Consider the following 18,970-nt stretch of genomic DNA (forward strand, 5'->3'; position numbering starts at 1 on the left):
GAGATATAAACAGAGGATGGTAAGTGCTTACAGTCAACGAGTTAAGAGAATAGAGTTCCAGGTGGGAGATTTACTACTTCTACGAGCTGTCGCTTTTGGACCAGTGGGAAAGCTAACCTCCAATTGGGAGGGACCTTACAAAATTACTTGCATCGTCAACTTTGAGGTGTATAAGCTTGAAGACATTGGGAGCATTCTCAGGAGATTTCACTCTTGAAAAGCCTTTATTCCCTAATCTAAAACTAAGTGTATTCAAACATTCATTTTCTATAAATATATTCTTTTACTTCTCCCTATGACACTTGCAAGGTGGAATTATAAACAATGCTAAACGATGCAAATCAACACTCCTCCTTACTTAAGTCACCTTGCTAGCACGCACTTACTTAAGTCGCCTGGTGGGCCACGCACTTACTTAAGTCGCCTTGTGGGCCACGCATTTACTTAAGTCGCCTGCTCGTGCACACTCACTTAATCCGCCTTGCTGGCGCACACTTACTTAAGCCGCCTTGCTGGAGCATACTCACTTAAGCCACCTTGACGGTGCATACTTACTTAAGTTGCCTTGCTGACGCATGCTTACTTAGGTCACTATGCTGGCATATTTCCTACCTAGGCCATCTTGATTGGCAAGTACTTTTTATCACCTAGCTGTATTTTCTTATCACCTAGCCGTATTTTCTTAAAGCAGCTTAGTAGTGTACATGCACATCTTTTCGACATACAATCTGTTGAAAACACCTCCATAATATGCGACTTATTAGTGCGTGGCTTCCTTGAGTAATCTTGGTTATTTCGAGTTTTGCAGACTTTATACTTATCACCTCAAGAGGAAATGATTTGAGCAAGCATATATCTAGGATATGACCATTTTACTACGATCTACTTCATAGAAATACTTAAGATATATATATATATATATATACTATATATACATATACCCTCCTTTCATGCTCACTTTTTCACATGAACAAATCTCTAAAACAAAGGGAAAACAACTTCCCCTGTTTTCCCTTCGGACTACATTAACTATTTTAGGAATCTTACTCGAAGCACCGACAAATAAGAAACAGAAAATAAGTATATTGCATAGATCAACAAGTAAGGAGAGGAATAAGAGTTTAAAAGTATTCAAAGCCCACAAACGGGCACTTCCATAAACCTCATGCAGGAGGTAGCAATACTGTTTCTTAAAAAGCAGGAAAACAGAAAAGTAGGTTTCACTTGGGGGGGGGGGGGCAGCACCATCATCACCAGCAAGAGGGACCATCTTCAAAGGAACAACATCCTCCACCATACATTACTCCTGCTCTGCTGGAGCCTCACCTCTTGAAGAGATATGAAGCAGGCCCTCAGGTAATTCCTGGGGCACCTCCTCATGAGGCCCAGGAGCATCTACCAGCCCAACATGGATATCTAAGAAATTAGTAGAAGCGGTCAAGGGAGGATAACCAACATCGACAAATTGGCCCACGCAAGTATGATATCCATGATAACAGTACTTCAAGGCACTTTACGTTAGAAGATGTTGAAACTCCTTGGACTTCTTGAAGTCTGCAAGCCTGCTAGTCTATAGCTCATCAAAATTTTTCTTACCCTCTTCAGTAGGAGGGTAGTTTTGAAGTTGTAGCATTGCTTGCTCAAGGCCACCATATACGCTCGATACTTAAGATCTTAGATGAGTAAGGCTAGCCTCACATTGGCGTTCTTTTTTCACGCATATGTCCCTCTAGCTCCTCACATTCCTATGGGCTTCTTCTGCAATAGCGCCTCCATGTTCCAGCAAGTTTTCGATCAGCAGGATAGCCTGCAAATAGGTCAAGCAAATTCCTCATATTCAACATATATTGGAATTAAAATTCTTATATTCCTTACCTTGCTAGCATACGAAACTAGTAAGTTCATGATCTGATCACTGGAAAACTCGGCAGGAAACTGCTATCTGAAGGAGCTAGAAGTCCCTCTACGAAATCGGCTGCCTGGCTGCTCTCACCCTCTTCCTTAAGTAAGGAGGGAGTCTCAATCAAATCAAGTTTTTCTCTCTTTATTTGCATAAGCGAGGGTCGAGGAATACTAGCATGAGTGGCAGGTTTTGGAGCAGGTGAACAAAGGAATAGAAAGAAGCCTTAATTTTCTTGGTAGGAGGCGCCAGGGGTTTCGCCTTGTGTTTCCCTTTGGAATCTCTAGTAGAAGCCAAACTCACAGTTGAAGAGGGACTTTATTCCATCGGACGCTTAGAAGAGGAATTACCTCCAAGATTCTCTCCCTCACCTAAGGCCTTATCTTGCAGCAGCTTGTTGAACATATTGACTACAGGAAATACAAGGTTGTTAGCGCAAATTTTTTCATACGTCTAAAGAAAAACTGTAAATTAAAATTTTCCAGGAAGTTATATCAGTAGCTGTATGCAAGACCATTTCCTTGGGACCCAACCATAGCGAAAGAGAAGGGTTTGATGTACTAGCTCACTGGGATCATAATGAAAAGCATTCATACGTTCTAACAAAAATTTGAAGGGAGTAGGACGGCTACAAATAGAATACCTAGGAAGATCAGGAGCACTAGAGATATAAGATGTGGGAAACTGTCAAGACGTAGAGAAGGATATGAAAAAGTAGTGGTATTTCCATTCTTTTACAGAGGTGTCAGAAGGGAGAAAATGAGCATCCCCCCGAGAAGTAAAGTAACGAGACTAGGATTGGCTTTCTTTAGCATAAAGAAAGAATGAAACTGAGCAGTAGTAGGATCTTCCCCTAAATTTCACACTGAAATGTGGAAACTAACGATTATACTGAACGCCTTCGAGGCAAACTGATTCAAAGGTACTAGGAATTAAGGAGATATTTCAGCAAAAAATGGAGGGATTGGAAACCGCAAACCAACTTCTAGTTGGGCTCCATAAAAACATATAAAACCCTTGGGGGCGAATCAGGGCATTGATTAGAAGCCGGGATTCTAATAAAAAAATGTCCAAGTATGCCAAACTTAGACATAAGATTGTTTGTATTTTCCTCCATCACGGTCGAACGATAAACCCTATACGATTTGATACTAGAGACAACTAATAAATCCTTAGTTTTTCTTATCTCCGACTGTTCTCTAGAAATTCTTTTGCTACTACTCACCTCCGCTTCCCCTTTACCCCCTCGAGGATCTAAGTTAGAAATATCAGAGAGACTTGTAAGGTCAATCAGGAAATCTTCTACTGCTCGCTTAGCTACTCCGCTATAAAAAAAAAAAAAAGCGGGATTTGAGGTGGATTTTGGAAAGTTTTTTTTTTTTTTTTCTTTGGAACGGTTTTCACAACACAAAACTTAGTTGGAGCGAATTTTGGAACGATCTTCAGAGCACAAAATTTAGTTGGAGCGAATTTTGGAATGGTCTTAGAATGGATAGAACTCCGTCCTTACAGGCGACGTTACAAAAATTTAGGAATGATTATAAAAAAAATCGTTTCTAGTTGGGACGAAAACAATAATTGTCTTTGAAAATCGTTCCTAATGTTGAATTTGTCCAAATTACTTTTTTATTTTTTGAATTGGAACGGTTAGGGGCAGGTTTTGAAAAGGCTAAAATTAATTTTCTCGAGGAACTTTTGAAACGAACTTTGTGATACTCGTGTCTAAATTTTGGAATTGTTTTTATTTGTAATTGTGATAAATTTAGTAACACGTTTTGAAATTATAATCTGACACGGGTTTAGGAATGGTTTGGCTTAATTGGGAACACGTTTGTAGAACTGTTTTAGTTAAGGTATTAGGAACAATTGTTCTTAATTTGGAACACATATTAATTGTATTTGGAACGGTTATCCACTAATTTGGAATACCTGTTTGAAATAGTTTTAGCAATGGTCTTTGGAACAGTCCATCCAGTTTAGGAACATGTGTTTAGAACTATTGTAGTAACGGTATTTGGAATGGTTATTTACTTAAATTTGTAATATTTTTTTACAATTACTAAAATCATTCCTAATTTTTTAATTTTACAAATTTTTTATAATTTATTAATATATTTAATAAATTTGAATAAATAAATAAAGTTTTATACATTTTAACAAATTTTCATATATAATTAAATTAATTTAATGAATTTTTAATTAATTATATTTATAAATTTAATTAATTGGATAAATATAAAATAATGGAATTTAAAAAACATTATGGAACATGAATAATTAAGAAAAATAATTATACTAATATGAAAAATTATTTAATTACAAAAATGGAAAAGCATGTCTAACCACTCCTCATTAGCGACGTTCATATCATCTTGATTCGGGGCCAGGAGGTCTATCGGAGGCGGTGCTGTGGCCGAGGAGGAGCCCGCATCTCCCTCATCATGGCATCATGAGCTCGAGGAGATCGATGCGGTCTTCCATGGCCGAGTTTGGCAGTGGTGGTGTTGGTGGGGGTGGCGACGGTGATGTGAATGTGCGGCTGGGGATATGGGCCTCAAAACCAAGACTGAATACTCAGCGCTTGTTCTTGCCCCAGACTGCAACCAACTACATCTGTTGCTCCGTGATCGCCACCGAAGCCTCCGATCCGATGGGTGCATTGTGTTTCTCCGTCATGGGCTGAGTTTTGTTGAGAAGGTACAACAACTGGAGAATCTTGATCATCCTTAGCGTCTATCTCGACAGGAATAGTGGAAGTTTCTAGATCATCTTCAGACCTTAGTATTTGACTGGCACTAGCAGTGATACTCCCATTCTGAAGAAGGCTGCTAGGGCCCTTGCAAAGCAACGGAATCACCCCCGATTATTGAAACAAACACCAACATTGGTAGAAACAGGGGTAGCACGTGAAGAGGTACCAATAAATTGGGAAGACTTCTAGGAATTTGGCCTTCTTTGGCAGAGAAGATTCCCTATCCTAACACTTTGGGAAACCATGATTGTCCATGCTGAAACAATACAACAACAAAGTCAGAAACCACACTATTAAACACAAGCAAGATCAGGAATATATATATATATATATATATTCTACTAAAGTACGAAGCATCAAGCTCACAAGGAGCAGGGGATAAATCAGCAAGAGTGAAGATCTCTTCTATCATGAACAATATATAATTATATTCATACCCAAATCCTCAATAAAATCATCATTCCAGGTGGTAGGAAGTGATGGTTCAAGATAAGGTCTATTTAAGCACCACCTACCTGAACTACACCAAGTTGAATTTACAAGGGACCGAACAAAGAAAAAATGCTCATTCCAGTTAGCATATGAAATTTTGTTCGAAGTCACCTGCTTGCAACCTATTTTGCTGGTAAGATTAAACAAACCCTTTCTCCCCAAAAACACTAACATTCAATTGGTGAAGGGCACAAAAATTACAATAAATAGGGTCGACATGGAGATATTTCATCAAAATCACAAAGACAACGATGGTCCCCAAGGAACTAGGAGTAAATTGAGAAATTTAGAGACCTAGATTCCTAAGGATCTCTTCAACTGGTGAGTGTAGGGGCAATCTCAACGCAACTTCGAGGTCAGCTAAAAAGAGAGTTCTACATCGAAAAGGGGAAGATGAATTCTGTTATTCGATGAAAGAAGTAAAAGTTCATACTCATCAGGAATAAAAAATCTAGATCATATGGAGACAAGATCATTAACAGATAATGTTGTAGAGAGATGCAAACAAAGACAATCAAAATCTAAGGTGTTCTCGAAAAATGAGTCGGCATTTTCGTGCCTCTTACTAATCGATTTAGATGCTTCCCCAATAAACACTGAAAGTGATGGACAAACCCTTATAATAAATTACAAAAAATTAAAAAAATTAATTACAGGCTTTCTGGGTTAAACAAACCCTTATGACAAATTACAAAGAACCTAATAAACAGAAGTAATAATACAATAAACAACCCAAAGAACTATAAAATAAGAGATGATGGGCATATATACAGTAACAGATCTAGGCTCAGATAGCCAAGATCCTAAAGCACCAAGGCCAAAGGCCACAACCTAGCACGGTTGCTTTACTTACAGAGCCACAAAGGCTATTCACAAAACCACCAAGGTTACGACCACTAAGGCTTTTACAGAACCATCAGGTTATGCCACTTAGGCTATTAACTTAACCAGTGACTTCAAACTTAGGGCATGAAGAAATTGGTAGGTATTTCAGAGAAATGGGAAGAAGATGATAGAGTACTTTCAACTGAAACCCTAAGAGCCATTTCAAACCATCCATATAAAAAGGTTGGACATTAAATGTCTCATAACAACCATTTTTTTTGGAGAAGGAAGAGACACAAAAGAGATCGAGGTGAAGGGCACCCAGAGGGTCGTCTGGGGAAGAAAGAGAGAAACAGACGACGGATAGAGGGGGAGAGGGTTAGGGTTTGAGTGAATGAGAGGGAGAGAGAGGCTTAAGCAGTCAGCAAAGCGGGTCAAACCTTTAGTGGGCCGGGTAAGCAGGTTAAGAGGCTTGATGGGCCTAAGTGAGTAAGCCGTCCAGTGCTGGACCCAGCCAATGGTTTGGGCCATTTTATTAACAAACACTAGGGCATTATCAACACTAGGAGAAACATAAGAAGCGCCATATACATAAGTGAATAAGGTGTGAAAGTGTGTGTGTTAATATACATATAGTTTTGTGTGCGTATGTGATTTTATTTTAATTTATATGTGTAATATATATATATATATATATATATATATAATTTGTGTATATACATATATGTAGAGAGAGAGATAGAGAGAGAGAAAGGAAAGAGAGGGTGAAAAAGAAAGGGTGAAAAGAGGCCGGTGGTCCCACCTCTATTCACCCTTTCTTTCCTCTCTCTATACATATATATTATACTTATTATTATTATTATTATTTGGGCTCAATGGGTGGAGGTCCCCCTAAGGATTGGGCCCTAGGCCTTCGCTCTAGGCGGCCCACTCTCAAGAACAGCCTTGGGTTTAGAACTTAAAACATTTTTGCATAGACCATTTTGCAGCAGAAGATGAAAATTGTAAAGGAAGATGAAGGGTTACTTTTCAATTAAGGTTGGGTATATATTCTAGGAAAGGAGCGTGAGAATCGAAAAAGTACATTGTTTGTTATAGATGTTGTGTTGCAGTTGTTGGGGGCGTCTCGAATTTTCAAATTCAAAATTTTAGGTGATGTCATAATTAAGAAATCACTGAGAAATTTTTCTAACTCCAAAAGTCTAGACGGACCTTTGCTGAATATAGATATTGCTTTGAAGGTTGTACTAGTTCCAGTTTCCAAGCTTTGAGGCACTAAAGAACTTGATAAGTAGGGGAACTCCTGATTTGGGGATATTTTATACATCCCACTAGAGACCTTCAACGCTAATGAGAGACCTCCAGTCTATCAAAAATATGATCCTAGGACGTTAAGAGACCTTATTGAAAAATACTGACCTCTAATCGCTAGGACCTGGATGAATATGAAATCGCCTAAATCATAAGGTATCCCGAGACCTTCGTACTTGGTGAAAAGGACATTTGTCCTGTATTGATAGTGTTGCAGTCATTTTTGGTAGTATGACAGGCCTTATCACCTAGACCACCTCCTGTCACTATTATACGGTATGTGTGGCCCATTGTATACCCTTGGCCACAAATCTTGATCTAGAGTGCATGTGAAATCATACAATTCAACCGGCATCTACAAAAAAGGTTTCTCCCCCATCAAGTACAACTTTAGCTATCCCAACTCTTTATACTCCTTTTCTCAGAGACTGTGAATCTTCACTTACTTGAACGTTGGAGAGTTATTGTAGAAAATCTTTTGGAGCCTGGTTTTAACACTGTGCTCTTTTGTAGGCTTTGCATTGTATCTGGGAATAAATTCTGAGCATTTGGGTAGTAAAAACCTTATACACTTATCATTAAGCATCCGGATACCTTATTGCATTTTCAGAATACAACAGCACCTATTACTATATTAATAATGTAATAAAAGACGCACTTTTTTAATTTGGGTGTTAAGAAAAAGAAAAAAAGAAAAAGAAAATTAGGTAGAGGTTGGAATGAAGTAATGGGGGTGGTCCATGTCCATCCATGGAATTGGAAATGGGTGAGTATTCAGTAGTTGGTAGTAGTAGATTGCTGATTGCTTCTCCCATCCCACGTCTACTACTTTGCCACCCTTCATTTCCCCTGTTAGGTTGAAGACACGTATTTTTTTCAAGGGTCTGTTTGGATACCACTGCATTTTATTACTATTCCGATTCCCATAAGATTATTACAAAACGCAATTCCTTACCATCAGCTAGCAACAAACATAAGATTGGTCCGGGATTTGATTTGAATCCATATTCATTTTTAACATTAATTTGGATGAATACTTAACAAAATTCGGTGGGCCCACTGTATAAAAATCCGGCACACAGATACCGACGCCAAATGACCAAAGCGGAGTCGTGTGGATATTCTCCACTTGCATCTTTCTCTCTCATTCCTATCCAACTGTAGCAAGCAACTACAACTCTGCTACTGCTATTGCTATTAGTAATTATCCTTTTCTTTTCTTATTCAGATCAAAAGACCAATTCAATTCAGAATCTCTACCCCATCCACAACTCTTTCTTCTTTTGTCTCCAGAAGCTCTAAGAAGGCTATTAATTACAACTCCTAAATACTGATTGTCATATATGTTGGGCTTTTTCTTGTGTGTTTAAAAACTTCGATAGAATAAAGTATATGTATGAAAAAAAGAAAATAAATATCTAGTAACCCTCTATCAAAGGGGTGCTGGGCTGGCTGCTGAGGTTATTGTTTCATTTCATGTTGGGGCCCGTGGTGGGCTAATCCCCATTTTGTCATCTCTGAGAAGGACAACCTCTCAGTGAGGAGCTGCTACAAGTATCAATGTTCACCTCTCCAAGTGCAACAAGACATCTTAGGCTGCCCTTGTCAAACTTAAATTCCCCTCCCACCCCTCACTGCCCTAAATATACCCACCCACCCATTCTTTAATTCAATATAATAATAATTCAACACACATGCTAGAAGCATCAACAACACTTGCACTCAAATCCCTCAATCACATGGATCTTGAAGAGTGGGAGCTCCTCTCTGATGAGGGATTTCTTGAAATCAATGATGATGGAGGGAAGAAGTTGTTGCACACCAAGGCCTCCACTACCAGTGATTTCCAGATGAATTACTTCATCTGTCCCCCAAAAGAAAGCCTCAAGAATCAGTTTTTACCTGTTCCAATAGATCTGGAGAAGCCACAGGATGAGGTGGTGGATGAAAAAGACGGCATAAAAATAATCCCAGTTGAGAGCACAGATATGATGATGATGATGATGATGATGATGCCTGAGAAGAAGATGAAACCTGTTTTAAGCAGCGGGGGGGCGTTGGGAGTTGATCAAGATCCAGCTGTTTCACAAGTCTTCTTCAAGAAAATGAAGGAAACTGAATTCGTCGACATGAAGGTGGAGTCACCAAGAGGGGGTAGTGGTACTAGTAGTAGTAGGGGGATCATGCCTCAGATTGAAGGTGCGGGAGTTTTTCAGTTTGAGGAGAAGGGAGATGATGATCCCTGCAATAAAGTAGATGTTGAACCAGAGATGGTGATGAATAAAAGGGAATTGGGTTTGGAGGAAAGCGATGAGGATGGGATCAACATATGGAAATGGAGCTTGACTGGGATTGGGGCGATTTGCTCATTTGGAGTGGCTGTTTGCATAATTATTCTGACCAGCCACCGCAAGAACAAATATGGTGATGGGAAGCTTCGATTTCAGATTTACACAGATGATAAGGTAACAAGATTGATTTGATACGATTATAGATAGAGTAATAACTAGTACGTATATAGCTGATGAGTGGTTAACTTAATTGTAACTACAAAATTGAAATGGTTATGGTTATGGTTGTGGTTGTGGTTTTGTGTGGTGCAGAGGATGAAGCAGCAAGTGGTTGAGGGCGAGGGTGGTGGTAGTTATAATAAGAAGATCAATGAAGCAATGAAAGCAGTGAGAGGAGTTCCCAATCCCATGTCCATGACCACTAGAAGAGCTCGTATCACTTATGGGGGCTACTATGATGCATCATCTGTTTGAAAAGATAATTATTTATACATGGATGGGAATAGAGGTGTAGACTGAAGAGTGCATCAAAAGGTATATACGTACATAAATAAAATAATGCCCTCTGCTCACTCTCAATCAGTACAACAAGAAGCAGAAGCAGCATCTTTCTACCGGTAGGTATGGTATATAAAGATGGTTAACAAATGATTGTATTTGTATGTAGGTATGTATATGGTTTTGATGTTATTGGTGGGGCGAATGTTGCTAATCTCCAATGCCAATGAATTATTATTAGAAATAGAATAGTTTTGTGTTAAAAATATTTATGATGTAGTAGAGAACCCACATTAAAAAGAATAAACTAACAATGCCAAAAGCATCAATCAGAAAAACATTCGGAAGCCCAGGGCAGCAACCCCAACTTAAGCGAACACAGCTGGTACTAAAGTGGCGGCGTCGGAGGCGGGGGCCTCGTGTGCAGCCACATTTTGCAGGGCCGAGAGGGTGGCGCCATAAAGGCAACCAGCAGGAGGATCTTCATCTTCAAGGCTTCCATATCTAATAGAGAAGTGAATTTTGGCAATGACGACAGAGAAAATGAATAATAATTGAAGCAAGTATGGAAGGGGTGGGTGGGCTTACCGCTTATATTTATATATATATATAGTAGTAATAATGGTGAGGAAAGAGAGCAGAACAAGAAGAAGAAGAAGGGGGGGTTAGCTCTTGAAATTTGAAAGAAAAAACAGGGGTGAGCATGAGTGGCTGCGGAGCCAATCCAGTCCATACAGCTGTCGCCAACACTCATATTGCTTCTCCCTCCCTGACTGTTTTAACTGTAACATTTTCATAATAACAATAATTTTGAAATATAACCATTTATGCGTTAATGAACCCCCACACAAACACAAAATAAAATAAAAAAAAAAACAAGGCCCCAAGCTCCTCCTCCTCCTGGGCCGCATGCTACTAACACAATAATTCATCAACGGGATGGGCTGCCTTGCCTTCTTGACAAACCTCTCCAATTCATGAAAATCTTGTCTTACGATCCTCTCTCTAGTCTCTACTACTACTACTACTCATTCACACATCTTACTCTGCATATTATCTAATGGATTTTGTTTTTGTAGAGACTGAAATATAATACGAGAAAATAGAGAGTAGTGTCCTGTCTCGTCGGAGAGAAGCTTGGAAATGGGGATGTTGTTTTGATTAGGGGAATGTGGGAGGGTTACTGTGTTTGGTCAAACAATTTTTGGTGCCAAATATGAAAAGAGGGTGAACCTTCCTTTGTATTCTTTTTCTTTTACTTCCGTTCTACTCGGCCAAGTCCAACTGCTATTCAATACCATAAGAACTCATTTTTCCTTCTGATGCATTAAAAGGTATGAATGTTTTCAGCTGTACGTACACTCAAGTTGAGATGACAACTCAAACACACATTTTAAGTGGAGTGGATGACAACATCATGACTCTTAACTCCCTAAATCAACCCCCTTTATTCAACTGCTTTGGTTTTTGGCAGCCTGAAGCATTTCTACTATCAGTGTCTTCACATCCCTACAAAAGTTAATAAGGAAGAGTGCGTGAGATCAGGACATAAAATCAACAGTTGAGAAGCACAAGTAGAAGACACATTATGCGTTCCATCACTCACTTTCTATCTGCAGCACGCCTTGTAAAAGGAATTCGGAGCTTCATACTCTTCCCTTCATACCCAGCCTTCAAACAACAACAACAATTTTTTAACAACTCCACCTCTCTTATGCTATCAAACACAATAATATTATAATTTGATGAAACTGAAGACAACTTCAGAGGAAAGCCATGAGAATAATATGTTAATGGGTAAAGAGAATATCAGAGAAATCAATATAACCTTCACATTGAAACCCAGACTGTCTATGTCCAGCATGTATGCATATTCCACCTGAATATTGAGTAATTTGAAATTTCTCAAAGTTATCATCAACTTAACATGAAATACCAAACCAAAATATAACTGACTCCATACACTAATATAGCAAATATACACACATAAACTATAATCTTTTCAACAGGGACATACCATCAAACCCTGAGGTTGAAACCTGAAGTAAATTTCACAGAGAACTGTACATTCTCAGGAAGAAAGTTCATGGATCAATGCGATACAGGGAGAAGTAAGAGGAGATGATTCACATATGATTAATGCTGATATCATCCTATAAATATGGCACAACTATGTATTTTATAATGTCGGGACTCAAATAAAGTGGAGTTGTGGAAGGACTGAACTCTCATGATTGACAAACATTCCATATCTGTCCAGATTCATACAAAGAAATATACAAGCCGACATATAATCAAGAAAAATATTGCAACATTACCGGGACAGATGTAGAGTGTTGCACGATCAGCCTTGTATCTTCTGCATGATCTTTGTTCATGTGAGACTGAAAACAAATTCAGAAGCTTGCTGAATTTAGAGATAATAGGCAGCCCAAGTATGACAAAACAATAATAACAGTATCACTAATATGACTACTCATACCGCTATAGGCTTGGAAAATTGATATATAGGATCCACTTTTGCGGTTCTAAATTCATCGTTGCTGAATTCTGCAAGTATCAGATGGTGAATAGACAGTAAGCAACATTCAAACGAAAATTACCATCAAATCATATTGAATTGAAGACAGTACAGTGTTTGCTTCCATCTTGAGCTGAGATGGAACATAAATATGGAAATATAACATTTGATAGACTTTTCTCATAGTTTGGTCCTGATGCTATCAGCATTCAGCTTAAATGAAAAGGGGTGAATTGAAAGCAACATGGAAAACAAGTGAATGAAACAGTTGCTCCAGTAGTATACAGACCTCCTGATCCTAACAAAGCTGTTGCAACTCCCGAGACATATCTAACAACTCTAGGTTCAATACGCAGAAATTGGAAGTCACCAAAGTCAACCTTCAACAAAGTTTATCTCAGTAGTTCAACAAAATATTACAGCCATAGTTGTAGAATGATGAAATAACAGAGTGTACAAAAGAGAAAGTCATTGGTTACCCAAAATGCATCAGGATGTCTTGTCAAATATGCAGTACGTATAGCTTCCTTATCCGATTCATTAACCTATATTATGAAGAAAATTCCAGGTCATGGGATGAAGGTATAGAAGAAACTGAGATTACAACAGAAAGCGACTAACTATAATATGCAGAAGAGAGGAAAAAGGTGACAATTAGAGTAGAAGTGATGCTTACTTGAATAGCATCACCATGCACTATAATAACTAGGTCGGTCCTGTCCTCGGGATCCCTTGCTACAAGCAATGAGCATTTGGGATTTGCTAAAAGGTCCTGCATTAATTACCAAATTTTCAAATTAAACCCTGCCGAAGTGGGACTTTGAAAGATTCTCAGAACTCAACATTTGACACTAAACCTACTCTCAGCCAAAAAAATACTTCAAATGTTGCCTACTATAAAATAACATTCAGAGAACTCCAATATTTTTGAAGAAATTGAATGACAACTTCCAGAGAGTGTACGGACCTTTGTATGAACCGCCAAGTTACTAACTGCTAACAAAGGAGATCCATAAGCATCGCAAGCAAAGTCTACCGTGGACCCTGATGGATATCCCGCATACTTCTGTATTTAGGTTGGGGAAATGAAAAAACTCAGCCACTAGCAATACAAATACATGATAATGAGATTTATTATGGGCATGGAAATGACACTAAATCAATGTAAATTTCTTGTGGCCCATTTGCCCAAAGGCCCCAGCCCAAGCCCCCTCTAACCTTATCACTTGGATGGCTGGCCCATCCCTAAGGTCCAACCCATGACCACTTACCCGCCCCCCCAGTCCAACCCGGTTCCACCTCTTTAAATATGATGCCTCTCTCTTTCAGTCAAACCCTAACCCTATTCCCAGCGTCTCTTCGTTCTCTTCTCTCCGGTCTTGGTTTTCTCCACCATCGTCCTCTCTCTTGGTTATCTCCTCCAACAATCAATGTTCTACCTCTATATATACCCTCAGTCTCCTTCTGGAGATATAGAGAGCCTGAAAACTCAATCCCTTCTTCTTCTTCTCTCTCGATAAAAAGTTCTCTGTGAACTTTTCTATGTGAAAACATAGTGTTACTGTGTGGACTTGAGCTTTTGTGGTTTTAGGTTTTCAGCAACCGTGATAGATTGTCGGGGCTTTGTGGTTCTTGGGCACAAAGTTTGTTACCTGAGCGTATTTTCTATGAGATTTTTTTTTTCTGTTAATATTTAGATCTGTAGATAATATTTCTGTATTTCGTTCTTTTATTGTTGTTTTGTAATATTATTTGTATAAGGGTTTTAGATCCCATTGATTCTTTGAATAGTTGGACAGGTTTTGGTATCTGGACTCTCTACTATCTGGTTGATACCCAACAATGGTATCAGAGTTCCAACATGGTGACATCTAACTCTGATTCTTTTTTTAAATGTGTAAAATAACTACTAATCTGCTTTGTGCAAGGGTCTATGCTTTTAACTGCAGAGTGAGATTTGCTAAGTGCAAATACTTTTACCATGCTGTTTACTGCTTAGTGCATTTTTTCTGTTAAAGATCACTTACTGCTTTGTGCACAAGTACTGGCTTTGTGCAATTTTTTTGATACTGTTACTTAGTGCATTATTATTGTTCTGCCGAAAATAATATTTTTCTGCTTAGTGCGATTATTTACTATTTTGTGCATTATTCTTACTGCTTATTATTTTTCCAACCTAAGATCAAACCCTTGCTAATTTCTCACTTGGCCAAGCCTTTGAGTCTGACAAGCATCTGGATTGAGTTTTAGCTAAGGTCCCTTGTTAAATCTATTAGTATTATTCTATTTATTAATCTTCTCTTGCTTCTATACTTGCTGGTGTTATCTCTGTTATTAATATGGCTGGTTATAATCTGCAATCTTTGATGGTAAATTTTATTTTTCTATATGGCAATAAAAAATGAAAAAAAATTTAATTTAACAAAAGGTTTTTAAAGCAATTGATGAAAAATGTACAAATAATGTTTATGAAGAAAAGAAACTTGAAAACGATGAATTTGCTTATTCTTCTATCTTCTTAAAATTATCTAACATTGTTTTCAGGAAAGTTGGAAAACAAAATTTTGCAAAAGAACTTTGGAATAAATTAGAAGAACTTTTTACATAAACTTCTTTACCTAGTAAATTATTTTGCTTGAATTTCTTTTTCAGATATAAACTAAATTTATCTAAAAATATTGATGAGAACTTATATGATTTTACAAAATTAATTCAAGATATAAAATTAGCTGGTGATAAAAATATAGATGAGTATTCTCCTATAGTTTTGCTAAATGCTATTCCTGAAGCTTATAGTGATGTTAAAACCGTAATAAAATATGATAGGAATAATGTAATTCTTGATACTGTAGTCAATGGTCTTAGACTAAGGAAATGGATCTAAGACTAATAAACCCAGTCAGAATCAAAGCGAAGTTAATCATGTAAAGATAAAAACTAAATACAGAAATTCTGATTATAAATACAAAAAACATAGTAAGGGTAGAGTAGAAGTAGAAGCAAGAGTAAATCAAGATCTAGAACTAGGGAAGATAGAAATAGGGATGAAAAAAACTAGGGAAAGAAGATGTTATAGTTGTGGAGGAAAAGACCATTATATCAAAAATTGTAGGAAACCTAAAAGAGAAAATAAAAATATTAATAAAGAAGATGCTAATGTTATTGCTGAAGAAAATTCTGATGAAGTGTTTATGGTTCAAGATGTTAATATTGTCTAGTCTTCTCTCAATATAAATGAATGGTTAATTGATTCTGGATGTACTTTTCACATGAGTCCTTTTAAGGAAATTTTCACAAATTATAAACCTGGGAATTCAAGCTTTGTGTCTATGGCAAATGAAAAATTTTGTGAAATAAAAGGTCTTGGTGACATCTGTTTGACTTTTAAAAACGGTTATAAGTTAACCCTAAAAAATATCGGACATGTTCCTGATTTAAGTCACAATATAATTTCTTGTACTGCCCTTGAAGAGGAATGACTTAAAGGTAGGTGGGGAAAAAGTATCATGAAAATCATGAAAGGTTCATTAACAGTTTTTTAAACCAAGAGAAAAAGAAACTTATATGTTTGTTTTAGGAATTATGATATTATTGCTGCAATGATAAAACTAGTTTGTGGCATAAGAGATTAGGTCATATTAGTCTTAAAAGCATAGAATTATTGAAAAAGGAAGGGATTCTAACTGATAAATAAACAAAATGGATTTCTGTAATGAATGTGTTTTGGGAAAACATAAAGTTTATTTCCCTGCATTATCTTAACCTAACCCTTTATCATCATCTTGTGTTCTTGACTATGTGCATTTTGATGTTTAGGCCTCTGCTAATACTCCCACCATGGTGGAAATAGATATTTTTTTATCTACAATTGGTAACTACTCTAGAAAAGTCTTTGTGTTCTTAATGACAAAATCTAAGTTTTCAAAAAATTCAAGAAATGAAAAACTTTAGTTAAATCAGACAGGAAAGAAGTTAAAAGCCTTACGGACTGATAATGGGTTAAAATTTTGCAATCAAAATTTTTCTGATCTATGTGATGAATTTGGAATTAAAAAGCATAAAACAAATCCTTTACGCCCAACAAAATAGTGTTGTTGAACGCATGATAGGGCCTTACTAAATAAAGTTAGATGCATGTTAGTAAGTTATGGATTACCAAAATCTTTTTAGATGAAGCTGTGTTAACTGTTGCATATTTAATTAATAGATCTCCTTCTACCCATTACTTGGAAAAATACCTTAATCTGTGCGGTCTAGTAAAAAATATTGAATATTTCTTTCTTACAAATTTTAGGGTGTTCTGCTTTTGTTCTTCAAAATATTGATAAACTTGATCCCATTTCTAAAAAATGTGTATTTATTGGTTATCCTGAAGATGTGAAAGGGCATAGATTGTGGCTCGAAGCCAACCAGTTTTAATCGCAATAAGTATGGATGTCAATTTTAATATGTTTGAAATGTCACGTCTTACTAGTTCAACTAGAAAAGATAAAAAGTTTAACTTACAGTCCACCTTTAAAAAGAACAGATGGAAAAAATTCCTTATTCAGATGCCATTGGTTCTGTTATGTACCTCATTGTCAACACTCAACAAGATATCCCTAAGGTCCAACCCATGACCACTTACCCACCCCACCAGTCCGACCCTATTCCACCTCTTTAAATATGATGTCTCTCTCTCAGTCAAAACCCTAACCCTATTCCCAACTTCTCCTTGTTCTCTTCTCTTTCATTCTCTCTGGTCTTGGTTTTCTCCACCACCGTCTTCTCTCTTGATTATCCTCTATGGCAATCAATGTCCTCCTACCTCTATATATACCCTCAGTCTCCTTCTGGAGATATAGAGAGCCTCAAAACTCAATCCCTTCTTCTTCTTCTCTCTTGATAAAAGGTTCTCTGTGAACTTTTTTGTGTAAAAACCTAGTGTTCCTGTGCGGACTTGAGTCTTTGTGGTTTTGGATTTTCAGCAATCGTGATAGGTTGTCGGGGCTTTGTGGTTCTTGGGCACAAAGTTTATAGATCTGGTTATCTGAGATTATTTTATATGAGATCTTCTATTTTCTGTTAATATTTAGATGTTTAAATAATATTTCTGTATTTCGATGTTGTTTTGTAATATTATTTGTATAAGGGTTTTCGAACCCATTGATCCTCCATAATAGTTGGATAGGTTCTCGTATCTGGATTCTCTACTATCTGGTTGATACCCAACAATCAGGGTATGGATCTTTCATCTTTTGCAGAAGAAGAATATCTCACAAGTTTGACTAGTATCAAATTTCAGTGAATATATCATTGTGCCTTTGGTGACTTGGTTAGTGCCGTCATCCTTGAACAGATGATGATACTAACACAAACACCCACCAAAAGGAAGAAAGAAACATCAATTTTGCAACTCAATCAAGAAAATACTTTGAGAGAGTAAGCTAGTTTTGCAGAGTGAAAGGGAGTGGACCAGGGAGAAAGTGGAGAGGACTCCGCGTAAGCTGTAATGGAGAAGTGTCCTAATTTCCTCTATAGGAGGCAGCCTAGCTGCTTTTTCCTGACAAAAATTTCAATTGAATTGTAAGCCAAAGATCCAGAAAATGAAAAAAGAAGAGTATCAGTTTTTAAACGTTTAGCAGTAGTAATTGGAACCTGGTGAGCTTGGATGAGTTGAAAGACATTGACATCATCCTTTACATCGGAAGCATTCTGTAAAAAGCTCCAAAAAAGCAAGAAAAAATTAAAGAAACTGAAATGGCAGAGGCATATACTGGATTATGTATGGTGAATTATTATTATTATACCTGATTGAGTGGGGATAGGGAAGCCCTCCGTATTTGAGATTTGAACGGGAAAGTAGGAGAGCGAGAGAGGAGCGAAGGAGTTTTATTGTTACCATTAATAAAGCAGTAGGAGGAGGAAGAAGAAAAAGTCGAAGAAATGGAAGGAGAGAGGAAACATGGAGTGCGACTGCGAGCCACTTGCTGTACTACAAAACTCCTCTTCATCTTTCGCAAGAGACCGCTGAGCCCCGATTATCTTTTCTTTTGGGCGTCCAATTTGTGTTTGTATTTTATTTTCTCTTGTTAATCTAACCAAATGGGCCTGCCCTTATTTTAACCTCAGCCAGAGGCTCAGGATGGATGCTAAAAAATCGCCTCTTTGGCAGGCAGCACTGCAACAAGTTCTTTTAAGTTATTCAGCTCCTCAAGGATTGTAAATAAGTTGAGCCAACATTTGATCTGGATTCTTAAACCGTAGTTTGAAAGATCTTGAACAACTCAAATGCATTTGCAGCCCCGAATGCTGATGATTATTTTCCAACAATTCCACTCCAAGCTAATTGTAGGAGTCATCAACCCAAGACTTCAAACAACCTAATGATACTCATACAA

The 18,970-nt window shown here is 37.5% G+C and overlaps 2 protein-coding genes across 3 annotated transcripts; one reads left to right on the forward strand and one right to left on the reverse strand.

The window, feature by feature from the left end:
- The first annotated feature begins 8,870 nt into the window (after nt 1-8,870).
- LOC105162464 (uncharacterized) lies at nt 8,871-10,318 on the forward strand. The gene is made up of 2 exons (XM_011080484.3): nt 8,871-9,745; nt 9,884-10,318. The coding sequence occupies exons 1-2, from the start codon at nt 8,975-8,977 to the stop codon at nt 10,043-10,045; spliced, it is 933 nt and encodes a 310-aa protein (XP_011078786.1). The 5' UTR covers nt 8,871-8,974; the 3' UTR covers nt 10,046-10,318.
- Nucleotides 10,319-11,364: 1,046 nt separating this feature from the next.
- Nucleotides 11,365-18,773, reverse strand: LOC105162463 (non-canonical heme oxygenase HOZ, chloroplastic). Of its 2 annotated transcripts, XM_011080483.3 has the most exons (12): nt 18,380-18,752; nt 18,228-18,284; nt 18,046-18,132; nt 13,558-13,656; nt 13,267-13,362; nt 13,070-13,135; nt 12,880-12,970; nt 12,552-12,619; nt 12,388-12,453; nt 11,898-11,948; nt 11,676-11,740; nt 11,365-11,578 (listed from the first exon to the last, which is right to left on the reverse strand). In XM_011080483.3, the coding sequence occupies exons 1-12, from the start codon at nt 18,581-18,583 to the stop codon at nt 11,521-11,523; spliced, it is 1,008 nt and encodes a 335-aa protein (XP_011078785.1). In that variant the 5' UTR covers nt 18,584-18,752; the 3' UTR covers nt 11,365-11,520. The 2 variants fall into 2 exon arrangements, with proteins under 2 accessions (XP_011078785.1, XP_020549376.1); XM_020693717.2 differs by lacking the exon at nt 11,898-11,948 and having other exon boundaries at nt 18,380-18,773.
- Nucleotides 18,774-18,970: the final 197 nt, after the last annotated feature.

The sequence above is a fragment of the Sesamum indicum genome, linkage group LG5, assembly GCF_026168435.1.
Source record: "Sesamum indicum cultivar Baizhima isolate 11 linkage group LG5, ASM2616843v1, whole genome shotgun sequence".
Classification (NCBI taxonomy): Eukaryota; Viridiplantae; Streptophyta; class Magnoliopsida; order Lamiales; family Pedaliaceae; genus Sesamum; species Sesamum indicum.